Source organism: Zalophus californianus, chromosome 1, assembly GCF_009762305.2.
Source record: "Zalophus californianus isolate mZalCal1 chromosome 1, mZalCal1.pri.v2, whole genome shotgun sequence".
In the NCBI taxonomy this organism is placed as follows: Eukaryota; Metazoa; Chordata; class Mammalia; order Carnivora; family Otariidae; genus Zalophus; species Zalophus californianus.
In genome coordinates, this window is record NC_045595.1 from 210,193,399 (window position 1) to 210,213,991 (window position 20,593).

General features: G+C 45.8%; 1 protein-coding gene across 1 annotated transcript in view; it reads left to right on the forward strand.

Moving 5' to 3' along the window:
* PCP4 (Purkinje cell protein 4) overlaps positions 1–20,262 on the forward strand; it is a 52,857-nt gene extending 32,595 nt beyond the window's left edge. Inside the window, exon 3 of the mRNA XM_027586292.1 lies at positions 19,854–20,262. Within this exon, the coding sequence (XP_027442093.1) occupies positions 19,854–19,981 (128 nt within the window). The 3' untranslated portion in view covers positions 19,982–20,262. The remainder of the gene's footprint in view (positions 1–19,853) is intronic.
* The last annotated feature ends 331 nt before the right edge of the window (positions 20,263–20,593 follow it).

A 20,593-nucleotide genomic window follows, 5' to 3' on the forward strand; every position in this document is an offset into this window, starting at 1 on the left:
AGAATTGCCTTTTAAGATCTTTTCAAGCCCAAGAAGCAGCTAGGACCAGGAACATGGCGATCCTTCTTTTCTTTGGAATCCTGCCTTAATCGGGACACAGGAACATCTCATATTCTGCTAATCAATTATTCATATGGAAATAATATTTCTCAAGTGCTTGAAAACATTTTGCTCTTTTAAGCATGCGAAACACTTACAATTTTACTTATAGAATTCATTTGCACAGCAAACAGCTTTTCAGAAGAGAGAACCGACTTGAATCTCAGCCTGGGCTCTCCGATAAGATGGTTTAAATTTGTAGGTTTCATATTAGTGAGTTCGTCTGTGATTACAGAGGCATGTGGGAATGCTAATGTTCCTTCTTGAGAAAGGGTGTTCTTGGTAGAGAGTGGGCTGAACTGTCTTCAGAAACTGAACCCCCTCTCAGGCTGGAGCGGCCCTCCCAGTTGCAGGAAGAGGAAGCCTTGAGGTCCTTGTAACCTGTCTCCCTGGGCATCCTTCCAGCCACCACAGCTCTTGCTTCAGATCCGAGGACAAAAGTCACCCTGCGTCTTCCAAGAAAGCTCTTTGCCACTGATTCTAGAACATAGCTTTGGGGAAAGTCCCTGGGGCGTGTTGTGAGCTTATGTAAATTCCACTCAACCCTATTGACTGGTTTCTTCCAGCATTCTTCATCAGTAACAAGTGGGAGTTTCTGATCAATACTAATTAATTGTGACAATTTGGCTTGATTTGGACCATTCAATCAAGAAACAGCACTATTTTGTTCCATGTACGATTTTTATTCTCTCCTTAGTGGGCTTCTCCTTGTTTTCAGGAAGTGACTGATTTTCATGAACTTAAGCAAGCTGAGAACAGAGTTGCCTCTGAATGCTTCTTTAAAGAGTTACTTCAAAATGTGATAATGGGTGTAGCCGACTGGCCGAGTCACTAAGGCAGAGGGCAGGTGGCTGCGCCCTTGCTTTTTTGGTGGAGTCAGGAGAGCAAATGCTGTTCACCAGCCAAGCGCTCTGGAAGACAAGACCTAGCGAACTCATTCCGGGTGGTTCTCTGATTGACGCCTCCTTACCTTTTTCACTTTTTGTGAAGGACAGGGCCACCAATATCAGGGTCTAGGGGAAAATGAAAACACGGCCCCCTTGTTAAAAACGATTAAAGTGAAACGTAACTCGCCGTGATGAGTGTGGGGCCTACACACGTTGTCCGGCTATGAAGCCAGCCTCTAAGGGCACCAGATACAACCTTTTTTCTTTAAAACTATTCAATATGTACCATTCATTTTATAACACATTTTCTTTCCGACACTTTAATCTGCTGTCCTGGTTTAAGCACAGCAGATAGATAATTGGGAAATCTTTAGGGTATGAAAAATTAATTTGAATGTGAGTCATCTTCCAAATAAGGAGCACAAAACCTCTCCAGTCTTTATACTTGCCTTCCTTTGTGATGGACTTGGCGAAGCCTCCCGGATCACTTTGTATGCCCATTGTAATTGTGTATGATTTCTGGTTTTTCATCCTACTTTGTAGAGGATTACAGATGGCTCCAAAGTCTTTGGCCTGGGGAGAGGGAGTTCTACGTCTCCTTCTCTTACATCAGGGTAGGTGTGACTTCTCGGACCAGCCGCACACGGAAGACGGGTGCACGGGGTTTCTGGGTCCAGACCTTAAGAAACCGGCAGCTTCAAACTTTTTGTCTCTGGGAACACTTGCTGTGGGAGAAGACTGTGGCCACATGAGAAGTCTGATACCCTGAACCCATCACGTCATGAGTAAGCCCGGGTTAGCCGTGTGGAGCAGCGGCTTGTTGAGATGCGCGACCAGCCAGTGATGGTGCCGTCTCTCCCAGCCCCACAGCCAGATGAGTGGTGAAGTTCCCCCAGGTGACTCCAGCCCCAGGACCCTCTCGCTGCAACACATGGAAAGCTCCGTGCTAGAAGTGCCCGGCTGAGCCCATGCACCTCCAGAATCGGTGGGCAGAACAGCCGCTTCCTGTGTGTATGCTGTTAAATTTTGGGACAGTAGTACCTACTCTCTACTACGACATACCTACACCTGTGCTCTTTACTGGCCTGTAGTTTGGGTCTCCCCTCCCTCCACCCTTCCTTCAAGTCCACCCTGGACCGTTTTCTGTTCTTGTTGGTAGGAATGTAATCTCTTCGGGAAGCCGAACTTTAGGTTCTTAAAAACCAGAACAGGGATGTTGCAAAACTCTATCAACTCTAGCCTTTTTTTGCACATTCGTTCAAAAAGTATTTGCTCAGCACCTACTCTGTGCTAGACATCATTATCAGAACGAGTAATAGAGTATTTTAAAAGAGCCGTCCTGGGACAGTGGGGTTGGAAGTCCTTGGTGACAAAGAGATGGGCCATGATCCTGGGAGGGGATGGAGGGTGCACCGCACCCCTGAGTAACTTGAGGAGAGTTAACTACAAAGGGACTGTTTGCAAAGACGTGGGTAGGGTTTAGGGAAACCCACATGGAACAGCATAGCTCCTCAGACTAGCAATGGCAGAGCCTGAGGGGAGGAACCAGAATTCAAAGTGGATGGGTGTCGGAAGATGCAGCCTGACGGGGGCTGTGTTCTTCTGTTGATGGACATACCTGAGCTGCAGCGACTGTGCAGACTTGTAGGGTTGCCAGATTTAGAAAATAAAAGTATGGGATGCTCAGTTAAATTTCAGTGTCAGATAAGCCAAAAAAAATTTTTTTAAAGTATTAAGTATGTCCCATGCCATATTTGGGACATATTTATTATACTAAACATTTTTTCATTGTTTTTCTGAAGTTTGAATTTATGGGCAGCCTGTATTTTATATGCAGCCCTAGCAGAGAAAGAGGCAAGGGAATCAATACCCAGATCTCTCTCTGTCTTCTGTTTGCCTATAGTACCATCCATTGGAAGAACCCAACCAAAGCCACAGAACGATGGTTAGGAGAAGCAGAGAGCAAATCCAAGGAGCAAAGTTTGAAAAACTGCATTATGCCTTGCCCATGCACTTTCCTCACTGAAACTTGGGTCATCAGCTACCCCTCTCAGTCTTCCCTAATTAAAAAATGTAGCTTATTATACTATAAGTGATGGTGGCTCTACACAGACAAAACGGGCAGGCTTTTTGTATACAAATTCTAGATTGGTTTCAGAAAAAGCACAAAAAAGAAAGAAAGAAAGGAAGAAAGAAAAAAAGAAAGGAAGGAAGGAAGAAAGAAATGAAGGAAGGAAGGAAGAAAGGAAGGAAGGAAGGAAGGAAGAAAGGAAGGAAGGAAGGAAGGAAGAAAGAATTGTCATTTATTAATATTATCCTTTTCTTTTAACTGTGTAGTGTCATTGGTTGGCTTCATGTTTTTAAAGGGAGGAAACCTGTCAGCTCTATTTTTGAAAGAGCAGTTAGGCTGTCCGTGAAGGTTAGTGTGTTTTCCAGGTGGTGAATTTAAGACCCCAGCTCCTCTCCGGTGTCATTCAGGAGCAAAGGGAGGTGGCCGAAGACTGGGGAGGGGTACTTAATAGGAATGCAGCCAAGAATGTGTGCGTGTGCACACACGTGTGCAAAGCTGTGCACATCTCACCCTGGTCTAAAGGAAAACCCAGATGGAAGCCCAGGCCAATTGGGAAATGGGTGTGTTTGTGTGTGTGTGTGTGTGTGTGTGTGTGTGTGTGTGTGTGTGCAGGGCAGGTACCGTCACCCCCTCCTGAAGTCGGGTTTGTCAGGGCAGGAGGGAGGGCCTGCAGTTTCAACCTCCTGGGATTTGGGGCTACCAGAGTCCAGACAGGGCTGGGGTGTGGTCAGGCACCCTCCAGTGATCTGGGTCTGGAAGCCACAAACCGAAGGCTTCCAGAAAAGCTGCCTCCCGGTGGTCCATTGCACCTGCAGTTGACTCTACCCAGCTGCCCTGAGCCACAGGAAGAGTGGGGAGAAGGGGGGCTGCCACTGACCCCAGGTGCTGCCCAGGAGGGCTGGAATAGCAACTGCCAGCCTGGGGCTTAGGAGTCTAGCTGGGAGGCACGCAGCGCTGGGCTCTCCCCGGGCAGTGATTCAGACAGGAGATGCTGAAATTCACCTTCACTGTCCTGGAGAGGGATCAGGTCGTAGGTTGAAGTCCTTAGTTTCAGAACCTTGAATTAAACTTCAGACTTGTGACTGCAAGATCAGCTGTTTCAGAAATATGAGAAACAACCATCTCTTTCTTTTAATCAAGTGCAAACCAGAACCCAAATCTCCCTTCCTCTCCTTCGCCACACAGCCAGGGGAATTGTTCTTTTGGGCATGTCAGGGAAGATAATTTCCCGCAGAAAGGAGGACTTGAGCCTATTTAATAGAAACCATACTTTGAAAGTTCAAGAGGAAAGAAGGATAACCGATATTATGGAATCATTGGATTTGAAATGTTATTATTTATAAACTTTGCTTTTTCCAATATTAATTTGAAGGTGTATATATTATTATTATTTTTAATAAAAATTGTTGCTTGTGATGGAGAAGGCTAATTATTTGCATATCACTAGATTTAATTTAATGAGACATTTAAAAAAATTTATATTTCCCTTGAAAGTTACCTCCCTCCCCCTGAAAACTGACTAGAGGATGCTCTTAATCTGGGATTCCTCGGAGTTCTTGCCAGAGAACTCCTGTGCCAGGAGCCACTTTCCGTTTTCCTGTTGGGATCTGGAATTGATTCTCTAACAGACCAATGATCGGCTAAAAGATGTATTGATTCCATAGATACAGATGGGGGTGGGGTGGGGGTAGGAAATGGGAAGACAGAGACAAAGCCTCCTTCACATTTATGAGAATACTCCTTCCAGTAATTTACGATTATGCGAAATGGAAGCTTGCTGCCATTTTTGTGCTTGGCAAGGGGCTTCTTCAATACTTCTAAAATGCCTTCTTCTCTTTCTACCATTCCACCATCCCAGACCCTGAAGATAATTGGAAAATTGAACTGTGCTCCAGCATTCATTTAGAAAGCAAAGTGTCCTTGGATGTCAGAGAGCAGCTTTCCTGGCTAGATGCTGATGTGAGCCAAGTAATTTCCACGTTAGATCTTCCTATCATAAATAGCTCACAGACCTGAGTGCAACAGAATCGACCTTTGAGCATGGTAGAACTCATAACCCACAGCACAGAATCACTCATTGTGCTAATCACAATGGAGACTATGAGTCTTCTTGCCTCTGACCTTTCTTAGATTTCAGAGTTTCAGAGTTTCAGTGCAAACATAAACCCTTTGGCAGTTTGAATTGATGTGCACTCACCAAGATTCAATTTCCCACCAGTCCATAAAGCAAGCGTTTTTATAGTGTGCTTTGCAAATGGGCTAGGTCATCAGAAACAGCCCATGAGAATGTGTGTTGTACATTATAATGCATTTTCTGCCTACAGAAAGTTCTCTAAACGTTCCTCCCAGGTAGTGGCACTCAATAATTATTTCATAGGAGTTTCAGAAGAAAATAGAGAAATGTTTAGCATCGACTTTTTGCTGGGTTCATCCATGAATTAGCTGGCACCATGCTACCACCCACCTCTGCAGTATTTTGACATTTTAGCCAGTTGCTTTTAGGTTTTTCTTTGCTTTTCGGCTGTTGCCCTGATTGCAGTACCACTGGACCTCCTCGGCTGGCTGTATGGTTTGGCAAGAAAACCACATCTGCCTCTCCGTTTGCTTACCAAGGGGTGGGTGAAGAGGAGATTCTGTTTTTTTGTCCCTGCCATTTGTGGCTTGGTCATTGGCTGGTGGTTCACCTGTGGCGAATAGTTTCACATCTCTTGGGCCCCATTCCTCACTGTGGGACAGTGTTGTGTTTGGGCTCTTGCCGAATTTTGATTCTTTAGGATCCTGTGGCTGTCCCTTTCTGGGACACTAGAGGATGTTTGACTTCTTTGGATTTTATGTTCTGCACACATTGAGGGAATATTGCCTGTGAGTCCGAAGAAGAAATACGATGCTATTTCTCGGCAGAGGCAGTGGAGGGGAAAGAAAGTACAATGGGCAGAATCTGAATAGGATTGCCAGCGGCTGTGATAACAAATATAACTATTTCAACAAAATGGGAAAATTTGTTCTTTCATTTGGATGGACTGCATTCCCACATTGCTGCCTGCAGAACACGGACAGAGGGCTCATTTCCTTGGACTTTCCTTGGTATGCTTTTGGGTGTGCGAAAGGCTGCCTGACCAGTGGCTGGACTCCTGGTGTGGACAGGTGTAGACAACAGTGGTCCACTCATCACAGGAACACAAAAGAAGGGGGCAGCCTCCTACCGCTGAAATGTGCACACCTGCGCACATAAAGAGGCTGCTGTCAACCCTCCTGCTATCCCTGAAATTAAATTGTTCCTGCAATTTTGCAGCCAGAAAGTATTCCAATTTTCTTTTGAAACTTTGTAATCATTTCACTTGTGGGTTTGGGCAATGCCCCCGGTGCCATGCGCTACTGGAATCGTGTGTGGGGCTGCCAACAAGTGCCCCTCTAGACCCTGGCAATGGAATATTGAGTTACAGCCACTTTTTGAAAAATGTCTCGCTTTGCATTTTCTATAAACCCAGCCCATCAGCACTCTAAATTATGGCAATGAGTGGAGGATTTGAACTATCATTTGGAAATGAGCCAGATTAGTTGGTAGAAGGTTAGAATCGTGTCTTAAAAGACACGGTGAGCTACCTGCAGATAAAAGGAGCAGTCTTATTCTGTTCACACATCTCCACGTTGAACAAAACCGTAACATCTTGCCAGTTACATATCTGGCATGAAAGTAGACTTTTAGGTCACCCTAGGCATCCACAGCTGGCAAAATATATCCCTGGTGTGTATTTCCTCAGTTCAGCTTAAAATGACTTCAGTGAAAGGTCGGATGCCTTAGCTCCGGGGAGCACTTCCATTCTCTAACAGACCAATGTTAGACATTTTCCCCGAACGTCCTACCTAAATTGGTTTTCCGTATCAGATTCTTGATATCAGCCTCTATTAATGTTCCTTTGAGCTACTGCAACCCAAAACGGATATTTTATCACTGCTTACATTTTTGATCTAGACGGAAATGCTTCTATTACCTCTGTTGATCATCAGAATGCTTCAAGGGATGCTATTTCAATGCTTGTCCTTTGAAAAATGATTTTTTTTTGAAAAAAAAAAAGCTATTTAGAAACTGAATAAGTTTGGATCATGTTGCCTGACACTGGAAATTTCTCTGTTTTTGGAATTCTTGCGATAAAAATACTTGGTTTTATTTTTGGTCTGTAAGGACTTCTGTGTGTGTGTGTGTGGGGGGGTTGATGGCTCCCCTATCACAGCACTACATAAAAGTCCTTGCTTAAACAGTGGTGATGGCTCGTCAGACCAAGCATGGTTCACATCTGATTTTTTCCCAGGCGCTGGCCCACCTAAACCAGTAGGAGAGATGTCTGGAGACTCAGAACTTCACCATTACCTGGGAAAGCACTTCTTAGTCTATTTCGTCTTGAGATTTGTTGTTGGAACATTATTATCAAATAATGCTTTAAACTAAAACCCCAACTCTTACTGTTGGCTAGTCCTTCTGGGTCTGGGTACCAGATGTGGTTCACCTGCCAAGTTCAGAAACCGCATAATCTCGTTCTGTCCTGGGCATTTGATTTTATTCTCTTTTTACAAATATGTGAACCCAGTCATTGGGCATCTGCCTTCGGCTCAGATCATGGTCCCAGGGTCCTGGGACGGAGCCCCACATTGGGCTTCCTGCTGAGCCAGGAAGCCTGCTTCTCCCTCTCCCACTCCCCCTGCTTGTGTTCCCTCTCTGGCTGTCTCTCTCTCTCTGTCAAATAAATAAGTAAAATCTTAAAAAAAAAAAACCCCAAATATGTGAACCCATCTTTCTGGTAAGTAGAATAACAAATCCAAAGCTTAAAACGGTGCCCCTCTAAGAAGCTCTTTCCAACAAAGCAGCAAGTAGTTGGCCATGAACTCTTAAGATGGTGTCTTTTTAAAAAAGCACATAGAAATGATACACTGATACATGATGATACATGATAAATGATGCTTGATACATCAAGCATAGGCAAAGGAATGTGGAAGCAGAGGCTGGTGGGGTCAGGACACCAGGCTGCGTGGAATTTAAACCCACAACCGACAGTTCCTGGAACCAATGCACATCTTTGTTCACACATTTACAACAGAGGCTCACACCTCTGTGCAAAGCCATCCCTGTCCTTAGGATATTCTGGCACGGAACGCGTGGTCATGTTCGGGACATTTGAAGGGTATTTAAAATACGGGAAGTCGGGGACATGAGCAGTCTTGTCTACTTCTGCTTCTCTCTTTCTTGCTGTGAATGAGAGGTGTGGAGAGTGAATGGAGGCATCTGACGCGTGACCGGATGGGGAATCAAGGTTGGTGACAGCCTCAAGTTTGAGATTTTAAGCAGTAGCAGTGTTCATCAGCCCAACTGCAGCTGGACTTGGCATGCACCTGCCTCTGGCTTCGCTTCACAGAGTCCCTTTCCGGGTGTCACCCAGAGCGTTGCCCCCAAAGTCAAATTCTGTATACACAATGGACGCATCTGCACAATAGTCCTGTGCATCTAAGGAAGCTTGTAATTCCTGAAAATCCACACAGGAAAACACCTCTGTCTGCCAGGATTAGAGACACAGGGCTGAGAGCCAGGGTGGGAATGTGTCCAGTGAGATAGCGCAGCCTCTCTGCTCAGCTGCCGTGGGGGTCCAGGAAGAGGAAAGAAAAGGTCCACAGTCCAATGTCTGAACCCAGTGTTGGTCCCTTGCTGGTGCATGTGTAATGCTTTTTCTATCCACGCTGCTGCTTCCCCACAGTCCGGGGCTCCTCTCGTCTGTAGACTTATGAGCCTTTCTCTTCCTTCCTCACCAAGTCTGGAAAACAGTCCAATTGCCTTAGTTCCTCCTTTCCCTCTAAAGACAACTTCTCTGGAATGATGGGCGAGGGGAGGGAAGACCCTCCAGTTTCTATATTAATGAGCTGAGCTAGTGTTCCTCGGAGGCTTCTTGAAGATGGCCTGTCATTATGACTGCATTTTCTTTCATTTTAAAACTGGAGAACTTTACAAAATTCTCCACGGTGCTGAAATCCTCAGAGTTTAATCCTTTGAAGTTTTGAAGGTTAGCAGCTAGGGACAAAGGAGTCCGAGAAGATTTCACCCTTCTGAAATAGTAAAACCAGGTAATATGAGAGAAAGGGAAAACAGCTAATATTCCAAAGCTCTGAAAGAAGAAAAAAAAAAAAAAATGGTCCCGGAGCAGAATGAAGGGAGGATGCTACACCCTGATTAAGGAAAACTTGCATTCCTTTCATGTATTTTCAAGCATTTCAAGCTACATACTTTCAAAAGCCAGAAGGGGAAGGTTATGGAGGCAGAAGGCACAGTAGGAAAGCCCAGGAGTAATGCTCGGCAAAGGTTACTGAATATATGGGACATATTTCTGCAAAAAACCTCCCGAGGTTTTAGAAGTACTAAGTGCTATAAAGAAATGGCCAGCCATATCAGAAATCGGACAAATATACATAGCAGAAGAAAAGAAAAACGTATAGTTAAAAAAGGGAGGAAAAAATAACCGTGTATTGTACAGTGATAATATATTTGAATTTGTTATTAGCCTGAAATGAATTCAAATGACTTATATGCTTATGATAATGTATGTGTAAGTAGACGAGGTTTATCACAAGAAGCTGAAATCCTAAAATAACAACAGCTTAAACAACAAAGCTATTTCTTTCTCATAGAAAAGGTAGGAAGTTTAGGGGCAGTTAGGATAGTTATGAGGAGCCTCAAGCATCTGTATTCCTTTTTGCCATCCAAGCATAAGACTCTTAATTTATGGCCCAAAATGGCTGCTTGAGCACTAGCCATTGCATCTGCCTTCTGGTCAGCAGAAAGCAGGCAGGAATAAGAATAAAGGACAGAGTGTCAGCTTTCTTTTAAAGGGATTTCTTTTTTTCCCACTCATACCATACTGGCCAGAACCTAGTTGTGTGGCCACACCCAACAGCAAGGAGGCTGAAAACCTAGTTCTGGGTGTATAACTAAGGAAAGGGGGATAAGTGGATGCAAGGAGCAGATTTGGCCACAATCCATTTCTGCTTATGGAGTTTCTCAAGCACTTATGTATCTGGCTGTCTTGCGTGGAGGGCTGGTCTAAGGTGACGGATGACTCTTTTGTTGCCCATCCTCCCAACCAGCCTGAAGTCGTTTTTCTTTGTCAGCATGTGAAGGAAGGGAAGTTAGCTGCTGATTCCTGGGAAGGAATTTTCATTCTTTGCATGTGCTTAGAAGAGGGAAAGAAACATTTGGTATGTCATCCTTACCTCTGAAAGGGTTCTCCTTTATCTACTTTGATTCAAGCTATTCTCCAGTAAGTACTAAAGAATTTTCTATGCAAATAAAATGAAAGCCTGCTCTCTGATCCCTAAACACATGGGGGATGACCCGCTTTCTTTACATAACACCCCTGTCCTTCCCCTGCCCCCGTATAAACCAGGTATGCCTGCGGCAGATGGTGGCACAGACAACAGAATCCACTCTTGCTGGATTCAGTAGAAGGGGGTTTTTACAGGGTATCAGCATCTTACAGAATTTCCGAGAGGCAGAGACCCCAGTCTGGACCGTGCACTGCCGGGAACACTGCATCCAGAAACACCCAACCACACACAGGTCGTTCTAGCAGAATCCCTGCTGCTGCTGCTGCCGCCGCCTGGTTCGTGGCACCAGGCATGGACCAGCCAATGTCCCTGCGGCTGCCCCACAGAAATCCAATGCCTCTGCCTCTGTGCTTGCCAGAGGCGGGGTCTTTCTGTGTTTGCTGGCCACCCCCAGTGCTCACTTCTGCCTTCTCAGATACCGCCACATTGCACCTTCCTGGCTGGCCCTAAGCCTGGATGGCAGAATCCTCCTTCTGGGACATCTGGGAATGGATTTCCTCCAGCAGGTCAGCTTGTGTGTTGGAGTGAGCCAGTGGAAGGAGAGGGTATTGGGTGAGCCAGTCTGCAAGCCACCATCTTGAGTAGCAATGCATTTGTAATTGCTCTTTATACGTGACAGAGCAGGCTGGTGCACAATCTCTCCTTGTCCCTCTAAAGATCTTCAGAGGCAAATGAGTCTCAATTCATGATCATCTCCATTTCAAACACGGGGGAGCATTTGAACCCCGGAAAGGCAAATCTGACCACACTCAATCAGTTGGAAGTTGAATTTGAGCTTTCCCTAGTGTAGTTTTTTCTTCATGCTTCATCTGCCTGTCTTTATTTATTTTTTCTAGAAAATGTAGGCATTATGGCTAGTGCTATGTGCTGAATTGTGTCTGTCCCTCCCAACATTCATATGCCCTAACCCCTAGTACTTCAGAATGGGACTGTATGGGAAGACAGGGTCTTTAAAGAACTGATTAAGGTCAAATGAGGTCTTTAACATGGGTTCTAATCCAAGACAACTGGTGTTCTTATAATAAGAGATCAGAACCCAGATGTGCACAGATGGACGAGCATGGGAGGGCACAGGGAGAAGACAGTGTCTACCCTCCCAGGAGAGGGGCCTCAGAGGAACAAAGTCTGCCTTCCCCTTGATCTCAGACTTCCAGCCTCCAGACTGTGAGCAAATACATTTCTGTGATTTAAGCGCCCCACTGGTGGTACTTTGTTACACAGCCATCGCAGACCAATACAACTAGGAACCATTTTGCCTTTCCAATAGGAAAAATAGTTATTTCAATAATATTTCTATCTTCTTGTTCTCTTCCTTGGCTTAATGAATTTTGGGGAAAATTCTCTCTCAGCAGCACCTATGCGCACCCATTTGATTACCTAAATGGCCCAGCTCGGTAGTCTTTCTACATAAGCAAGGTGCACGTAGGTAGGGGCCAGAACAGCGGCATAGTGGAAGCCGGGGACTTAGGAGCTGGAAGTAAGCCGAGGCTTTCAGCGGACCAAATTAGGCTTTGCATTAACAACAGCGCGTTTTGAACAATGGAGACTGTGGATTTCAGAATGACTCTCTTTTAGGACAACAGAGAATTTCTCTCTCTTCGAAAAAGCTGTAAGAATCAAAAAGGTGCTAACTTGGTGTGTGGAAAGTTAGAAGCGGGAAATGTGTGTTTATCTGGTGTGAGAGCACAGTAGATGCAGACAGCCCCCGCGCCTGCTGCCGCTAATGCCTGACCTTGCTCATTAATCTCCGCCGCTTAGCCAAGACCTGGAAAATTGCAATTCTCTGCACCAGCAGCCCCCATTCAATAAATCCCGAGCCCGTGGGCAGTAACGAGAAAAGGCTTGGAGCTCAGGGCTCGGGTGGTGCCGGCATGCAGGAATTCCACGCACCTGCCCAGCCGCGGGGAAATGTTCTAACTCATGACCGACTGGGTTTTCCCCCAGCTTTATAAAGAAGGTGCAGTTACTGTTTTTTTATCGGTCTTTCATAAGGTGGATGCTTGATGCCAGCATTTTTTGGAACTTGGTATCCAAATTTATCTTTATTATTTTTTTTGCGGGGGAGGACGTGACCTCTTCCCTAACACTAGGTGCCTTGTTCTCTGGGTATATTTTGATTCAATTTGAGGCTTAAGGGATGAAAATTCCAATCTTTGCTTGCTTTTCTTGCTGGTCTTTTTGCTCTCCCTGCCTCCAGGGCCTGGGTTTGGGTCCTTATGCAGGAAGCCACACTGGCTGTCCTTTACCAATAGGGGGCCCCGGTGCGGGAGAGGGCGGAGAGCCAGCTAAGAGGCCCCAGGAGCCCACATTGCCCTCTATCAATTAGCTTAAGTATATCAACGGCAACACAATGGACAGATGTGAATTCTTTCCAAGTTAGAATTATACTCTGAAAGAAGGTAGGGCATTCTAAGAACCTTAGTATTACAATACGCCATTTGCAAGGCATACTTAAATTAAATGACTGTTATTTCTTCATGGTGAGCTAAAATTTAGGTCCTTTTATAGTAGGCTCTGTGCTGTGCCTCCTAATCAAGGCAAACTCCTACTCAGGACAATTATATCCCAATTTACTGCTTATGCACAAATTTCTGATCTATAGGATTAGGACTTGGGAGGTAATTTGTTTCTATAAAATAACTCTTAAGATATGGAGAGTTATAAGTATGTAAATGACTGTGTGTGTGTGTGTGTGTGTGTGTGTGTGTGTGTGTGTGTGCGCGCGCGCAAGCCCCTATGTTCATGACTTACTGCCAGTACCTCTAGGCACTGACTCTACATCATCATAAACTCAGAAACGAATATATTTAAGAGTTCCTTAGGTCAAGCATGGGGGTTAATATGATGTATTTTTGAATGATGCTGAGTTTCAAACTTTTTATCAGATCTTGGGCTGTCACAGGATCCAGGAATAGCTCTGTTATGCTCTGGATGACTACATGTCTGTTAATTTCTAAAGAATTTATGCTAATTATTTGAAGTCTGCTACTTAGGTTGTGGATGCATGGATGGAGAATAATTTTTCAAAACATGTTGTTTCTTGGCAGCGGAGGGCCCCTGCAGCCCCTCCTTCCTGGGCAAATGGGTCTTAGCCTTGCTTTGGGGACAAACCTCCTCCCCTGAACTGTCTCCTTCCCAGAGCCCTTACCTGACCTCATAACATGCACACACACACACACACACACACACACACATTATTTTTGGAATTTATGAAATTCCATAACTTATTTGTGCATTTACTTTTTTATTTTCTGTTTCCTCCCGACAGAGTGGGGCTTTGGGCTTGTTCTTTGCTCTGTCTCAGCCCCTAGAACAGTGATGGACCCATACTAGGCAATCTCGACTATTTGCTGAATGATGAAATTTGGTGTAAATTCTCCTGGACTGCCTAGTAAACGAGCAGATTTTGCAAACTGGTTGACTGTATCATGTGTTTAACTTGGACCATTTAAGCTTTGCTTTCCCTCTAAGCAACATTAACTGGTCCATACGAAAAGCTGTCATCTTGGCCTGTAAGGATCTGAAAGTAAGGCAACCCTGCTGATTAAAAAAATCAAGATTTGGAGCAAGACTGGGTTTCCAAATCAGCCCTTGGCCAGCTCTCACTCAGGTGATCTTGGGTGAGGCGTATTATGGTCTCTGTGCCTTTGTGAAATGGGGACAGTGGGCATTTCCTGCAGCTCTTGAGAATGCAGCAGGCAGACAAGGGAAAGAATACAAAGCTACTTTGAAACCTATTGAGCCCAAAGTTAGGTGAGGTGTTATTATAGGTTGAACTGTGTCCCCCCAAATTCATATGCTGAAGCCCTGATTCCCAGTCCCTTAAGAAGGAGGCTATATTTGGAGATAAGGACTTTAATGAGGTGACTAAGTTAAATCGAGGTTTTTATGGTGTCTGACCGGTGTCCTTATAAGAAGGGAAGAGACACCAGACCATGTGAGGACACAGTAAGGAGGTGACTGTTGGCAAGCCAGGGAGAGAGGTCTCAGGAAAAACCGAACCTGCTCACATGTGGTCTTGGACTTGAAGCTTCCAGAACCGAGAGAGAGCAAATGTCTGTCATCCAAGCTGTCTGGTCCGGGGTACTTTGTAATGGCAGCTCTGCAGATGGACACAGGTGCCCAGTAAGAAACTGTTGATGGGGTGTAGCCCTGATTTGATGACCATTATTCTAGCACTGGCCCTGTGTTGATCAGAATAGATGCGCACAAACAATATTTTAGCAGGTCAAACCATTTTCCCCTACGAGAGATTTTCATGGTAGTATCAAAGACTTGCAGTATTTACCTGGGATTGTCTTGAACTGGTAGTAGCTCCTTCCTTTTCTATTTATGATTCTCTATTTTACATTTGCCATCAAATGATCTGTAAAAGAAAATCCACTTAACTCTATGAGGGAGGACCTATTTCATGCTCGGTGAAGAGTTGCTCTTATGACAATGACATCTTCAAGAACGGCTACCTGAACATCTCTCTTATGGCATCATAAAATCCAAAACAGCAGAGCCCCTTCCCCTCTGAGTTTTTGCAAGGAAAAGGCAGTATATCAGGAAAATGGCTTAAGAAATATCTACAGAATAGCCCTGGGTTCCTTCCTGGGGAGCAGGTCAGGGCAGCACTGAATCATGAGACTCCCGAGCCTGGGGGAGCATCAGTGCTCATGGTGCTGTCCAGTGGCTGGGCTCGGTTGTCTGATGAAGTTTCCTCCCAGGGAGAAAAGGCTCGTTGCTTGGGACTGTTGTGCAGCTGGTTCTGCAGGAGAGGTGGGGAGAGAAGAGAGGTGGACACACAGATTGGAGGGGGAGGCAAATGGAAGGGCTGGTAGGTAATGCAGTGGGTGGTGATGACTCAGGCCGCCCCGTACCTTTGAGGCCAGGCCTGCGAGAGCTGGGTGAGATCCGAGGAGCTTGTGCGGGCTTCCCGCCTGCCTGGGCTCACGAGACACTGCAGTTATGAGGGTGCCCCTCACAGCTCCAGAGCTACGCGGTCAGGAAGGTGGGTTCCCTCCTATTCTCCAGGGGAGTTGGCAATCACTAGCTTTTATAACCAGCTAATTGGTACGAATAACGTCTTGGCCATTCTCCTGGTCAGCTTCAGAAGGTCTTCACAGAGGGATGCACGATGATATGAAATGATATGATATGAAATGATAAATCTCCTGTACTTCAGAGAGCTAGGAATAATAGCAACCATGCAATAATGGGCAGGTTACAAAGTGCTCAGGTGAAATACTGCTCGCTCAGGCTGGTGGAAAGCCATCACCAGGAACAGGGTCCCTATGCCTTTTGCTTACTGGGATCCTGGATACAAATGTCAGGCAGAGAGTCCATCCTGCCCAGCTGTAAGCCTGCACACATCTTTTTGAAGCGACGAGCAGAAGCATCTGGGAAGGCACAGGGTGGTCTGGAGATGACAGGAGCACACATATTCCCTCTGCTCATTTTGATCTACTGCCCCTCATGAAGAGGGCTCAGGCCCCTTCAGTGCCTCCCAGCGATGGTGACTGGGGACTGCTGAGTTGATATTCACATGACCTGTGAGTCATGGGCTGCACCTGTCTTTCTGTGTAGCCTCTGGGCCTTGTGCTGCTAAACAAGGTCGTGAAGTCACAAGCCCAGCAAACGCCACCTGCCATCCAAGAAGCTGGGGAGGGCCCGACCCCTCGGCGCCGTCGCCTCATTGCATGTGATGGCCGTGTGGCTGTCCCTGCTGGAAAGCATTCCTTCCCTTCCCCTCCGCAGTGGGCCCCAAACATCCGAGAGTCTGAGCAAGTGCAGGGCCTGGGGGCTGGGGAGCCATGTGACTGCTCACACCCTCGTCCACCTGCTTTGCAGCTCTGGCACATCCTGCTCAGTACCACTGGGCCAGTGGTTCCATTTACAATATGGCCCTGATCTGCACGTAACACTGATGGCTACATGGAACTGACTTTTAAAAACGATTTTACCTCCCCATTTTCGAGATGAGCAAACTGAGACCCAGAGAAGCTATGAACCTTCCTGAGAGTCACAGAGCGGTAGGACACCGCCCCCCACAAATCACTCTACCTGCTTCTGCCAGGTGCCTCACTGGGACCAGGAGAGTTAGGAGGGAGTCAGCCTTATCCCAGAGAAGGTTGGAGGACACTGCCTGCTTGATGCGAGGCTGCTTTTCCTTTATTCACTGGCCAGGTGGCGATGGCAGGCACTGCTCTAGGCACAGACGGGCTTAGCAGCCCACCCAGAGCTCACCCTTAGTGGGAATTTCTCAGGAGCTGTGTATCTGAAGGTGCCCACCCCTGGATGCCTTTCTCTCTCTCCAGGCCCTGACCATTCCCTGTGGCAGACCCCCTCCATTAAATGATGCTTCCTTATGTCACTCCAATGTGACCACGTTTTGCATCTTGTTCACTAAGCCATCTGTGGATGGTGCCTCTCAGCTGGAGCCACAGAGGCTCTGTCGTGGCCCCTCCCAGCCTCCTCCTGCTGAGATTGGGATGCTCTGAGCCCTGCTTTCCTAGTCTCAGGACCACAACAAGTCATCTGCAGGCCCTTGTGTCATCGGCGGTGAACCCTGTGCCACCAAATCTAATAGTTGCCCCTTCTCCACCACATTCTGGGGCCCCCTCCTCTGCTTTGTGAATCTCGGTGGAAGGAGTCACAGTGTCAGACCTTCCCCAGGGAATGCCCGACCCTGCCAAGTAAACAGAAGGTAACAATTCCTGAATTATTAGTGCTTTCTTTTTAAACATTGTAATATTTTTCCAACGTGGGAGGCATGTAAAAATCACTTTCAGCTGAAGATATTAGTTTCAGAGATGATTGTGAAATTTATTTTTATGACCCATCCTCAAAATCTTATATGTTTCTTAAATGTACATAATTTTCCACACCTTCTTTTATCATTTGTCAAAAAATAATATTGCTGTTTTCTTCATTATTATTAAGGAGAAAGATGAATCAGGTTGTTCAAAACCTTCAGGTTGCACGTTTTAAATCTAAAACCGAGGTTTTCTGTGTCCCCTTGAATGACAGCAAGGGTTTCCTCAGGGAGGAAGAGGATTTGGGGCTCTGAACCATCTTATCACAAGTCCTAGTGCTGAGGCCGATGTGGTTGGTATGGAGGGTCCATCGCTGGGAGCCCGGGAGCTGCAGCTGGTCACAGTTCAGGCTTGCCAGACACTATGCTGTTCCAGGCTTATGCAATAATGCTAAAGAAACGTGTTTAAGGTACTGGTGCGAGCCTCACGGAACTCCCCGCCCTGCCCAATGGCCCTATTCCTTATAGATTCCCTGCAATGCTGTTAAAAATGGGAATGCACTGATGCAGTGCCAGGCAAACCCACCGTGTCCTCTGTATCATCTGGGCTCTCATGGGTTAGAAAAAGACGGTCCCCCAAATATTCCCTGGACATTGGGGCATTCTAAATTCAGTGCTGTTATGGGCATCAGCAGCCAGTCTGGCATGGAGGAAAACAGGTCTACTGATTTAGGTCACAGATGCATCAGCCTGGCAAGGCTTGCAAAGCCCCTGTCCTCTCCTCCCAGATGTAGGTGTGATTGGAGGGATCTAGGTGACCAGCTTAGTCTCTGGGAAAATTAACAGGAGTCTGCTTAGGGTCTGCAAAGGGAATGTCACACAACCAGATGCACCTGAAATAAGATGCAACTCATATATACTTATATCCTGATCTATGTATTTATCATCATTTATCTGTGTCTATCTATCTGTCTATCATCTATCTATCAATCATCTATTTATCTATCCATCCATTATCTATTATCTATCTACCTATCTATCTATCTCTCTATCCATCATCTATCTATCTATCTATCTATCATCTGTCTATTTATCTATCCATCCATTATCTATTAATCTATCTATCTATCATCTATCTATCTATCATCATCATCTATTTATCTTCTATCTAGGAGAAAAAGAACGGAGCAGGCAGGAGAGAACAAGCCTGCCTCGCTTGAAATGATCCCATGTCCTCCACCCTCTTTGTGAGGGATGCTGCTTGAACATTATTATCCAAAGTTGCTGAGGGAGTGAATGATGGACACAGGCTGCCTGGTGACAAAGCCAGGAGTAGAGCTCTGTCCCTGCCTCAAATGCCCCAGATATTCCCATCCTGAGCTGCATATGCCGGGCACACTGCTGGGCTCCAGGTACAAGTCCAGGTGGCGGTGAGGTCTTGACCCAAGTGCTAGGGGGTAGGTCCTGTCCCCAGTTCTTCCTTGAGCTAACTCTAGGGCTTTATTGGGTGCTTCATCTGTAGACAAAGTAGTTGAGTCTCAACTCTCACCGTATCTTGGAATCATCTTAGAGCCTTTTATAAAAGCAGGGCTGTCTGGCGCTGCCCCAGATGCATGTGACTCGGTGTTGCTACCAGAAGCCCTGAGTCTGGAGTGGGGTCCCGGGCCTGTATGATTTTTTTTTAAGATTTTATTTATTTATTTGAGAGAGAAAGTGTGTGTGTGTGTGTGTGTGTGTGTGTGTGTGTGTGTGTGTGCAGAAGCAGGGGGAGGGGCAGAGGCAGAGGGAGAAGCAGACTCACTGCTGAACAGGGATCCCCACCCAGGACTGGATCCCAGGACTCTGAGATCATGACCTGAGCAGCCAGGATCTGTATGTTCTTAAAAAAGATGCTTTGGCAATTGTGATGATTAACTTTCACCAGACTGAAGGAATTGTAACGATGCCTTCCTTTTATAACTAGAGGATTTTATTTATTTATTCATTTTTATGTTTGACTAGAAATTGATGCTGGTGCCCAGTGAAAAGGGACAACCGGTATGTGCTTTCACTTCGCTTTGGCTTATATCTTATTTTCTATAATTGTTACAGTGTGAATTAGTTAAATCCTTCCAGTTTAGCAAGCATATTGCTAAGTCTCCCTCATTGAAACAGAATGTAAGACCTGTGGAAGATCAACCAAATTGTGAAGGTCAAATGGGGTCATCCATTGGTGACAATGATAGAAACAGAAGCCCTTATTCAATCAGCAATCTCATTGGCAATGGAAGTATATGCAGAAACTCAGTGACTTTGACCCAGAGTTCTTGTGAATATCAGTCCCCCATTGGGTCAATATCTGTAGCACTATTTAAATTCTGTCTCTATGAAGTTATCAGGAAAAAGTCAAAGCACAGCTAATATTTTTAACACCATGGGATACGTGGCCATGAGACACAGAAAATCACGTACAGAAAGTATCTGAGGGGTTGGGACTGTGTTCTTGAGTTTCACGGTCTCTTGCAAGTGTAGAGTTGGGGCAGGCAGACAACAGCCAATCCTGGGCTCTGATGGGGGTCAGTACACGCTCTACTCTGCAAACCAGGTCTTATGCTGGGGATGGTCAGTGCACGCCACGTGGTGACTGGTGGCTGTCTGCCTTCCTGCTCTCAGCTCAGTGATGGCTTCACCTTTGTGTTTTCTCCTGTTACAGATGGGCAGAAGAAAGTTCAAGAAGAATTCGACATTGACATGGATGCGCCAGAGACAGAACGCGCAGCTGTGGCCATTCAGTCTCAGTTCAGAAAATTCCAGAAGAAAAAGGCTGGGTCCCAGTCCTAGTGGAAGATCCCTTCCTAGTCTGCCAGAAGACACTGAATTCAAACATCATCTGTCAAGAAATTAAAAGAACAACACCCTAGAGAGAATTCATCTGCACACGATACACACATGCACACCTGTCCTGCAATGCATGTACAGAGACCCATGATATTTATTCCCTCATAGGAAGGTGTAGACAATGCAACTGTGAGTGGTTTAATCTCTGTTTATCTCTGGTATCATTGCTCCTGCAACTAACTATTTTCCTTGATGTTGTAATAAAATGGAGTTACGATGTGTGATTCAAGTGTCTGCTTTGTCTCTCCCTTTAGATTAACCTGGGAAGTGACCACTGCTATAGATGACTGTGGGGCAGGTGTCTGTTTTTGCCTTCCCTTAAGAGTTAGAGCTGAAACACGGTGCTTCTGCGAGAAGCCTTTCTGCTGGGAACAAGAGATCTACTCTTTGCCATGCCTGTCTCATTTGAAGAGTATCAACTTCCAATTGGCAATGCATTTTCCTCTTATGATGGCAGTAGAGCCCTGTATCCTGGGGTGCCAAAGAGCCAGTTTCCCAGGGGAATTCTGACTCACCCAGGAGAACAAGAAGGGGGAGGGCGGAGCATTGACATTT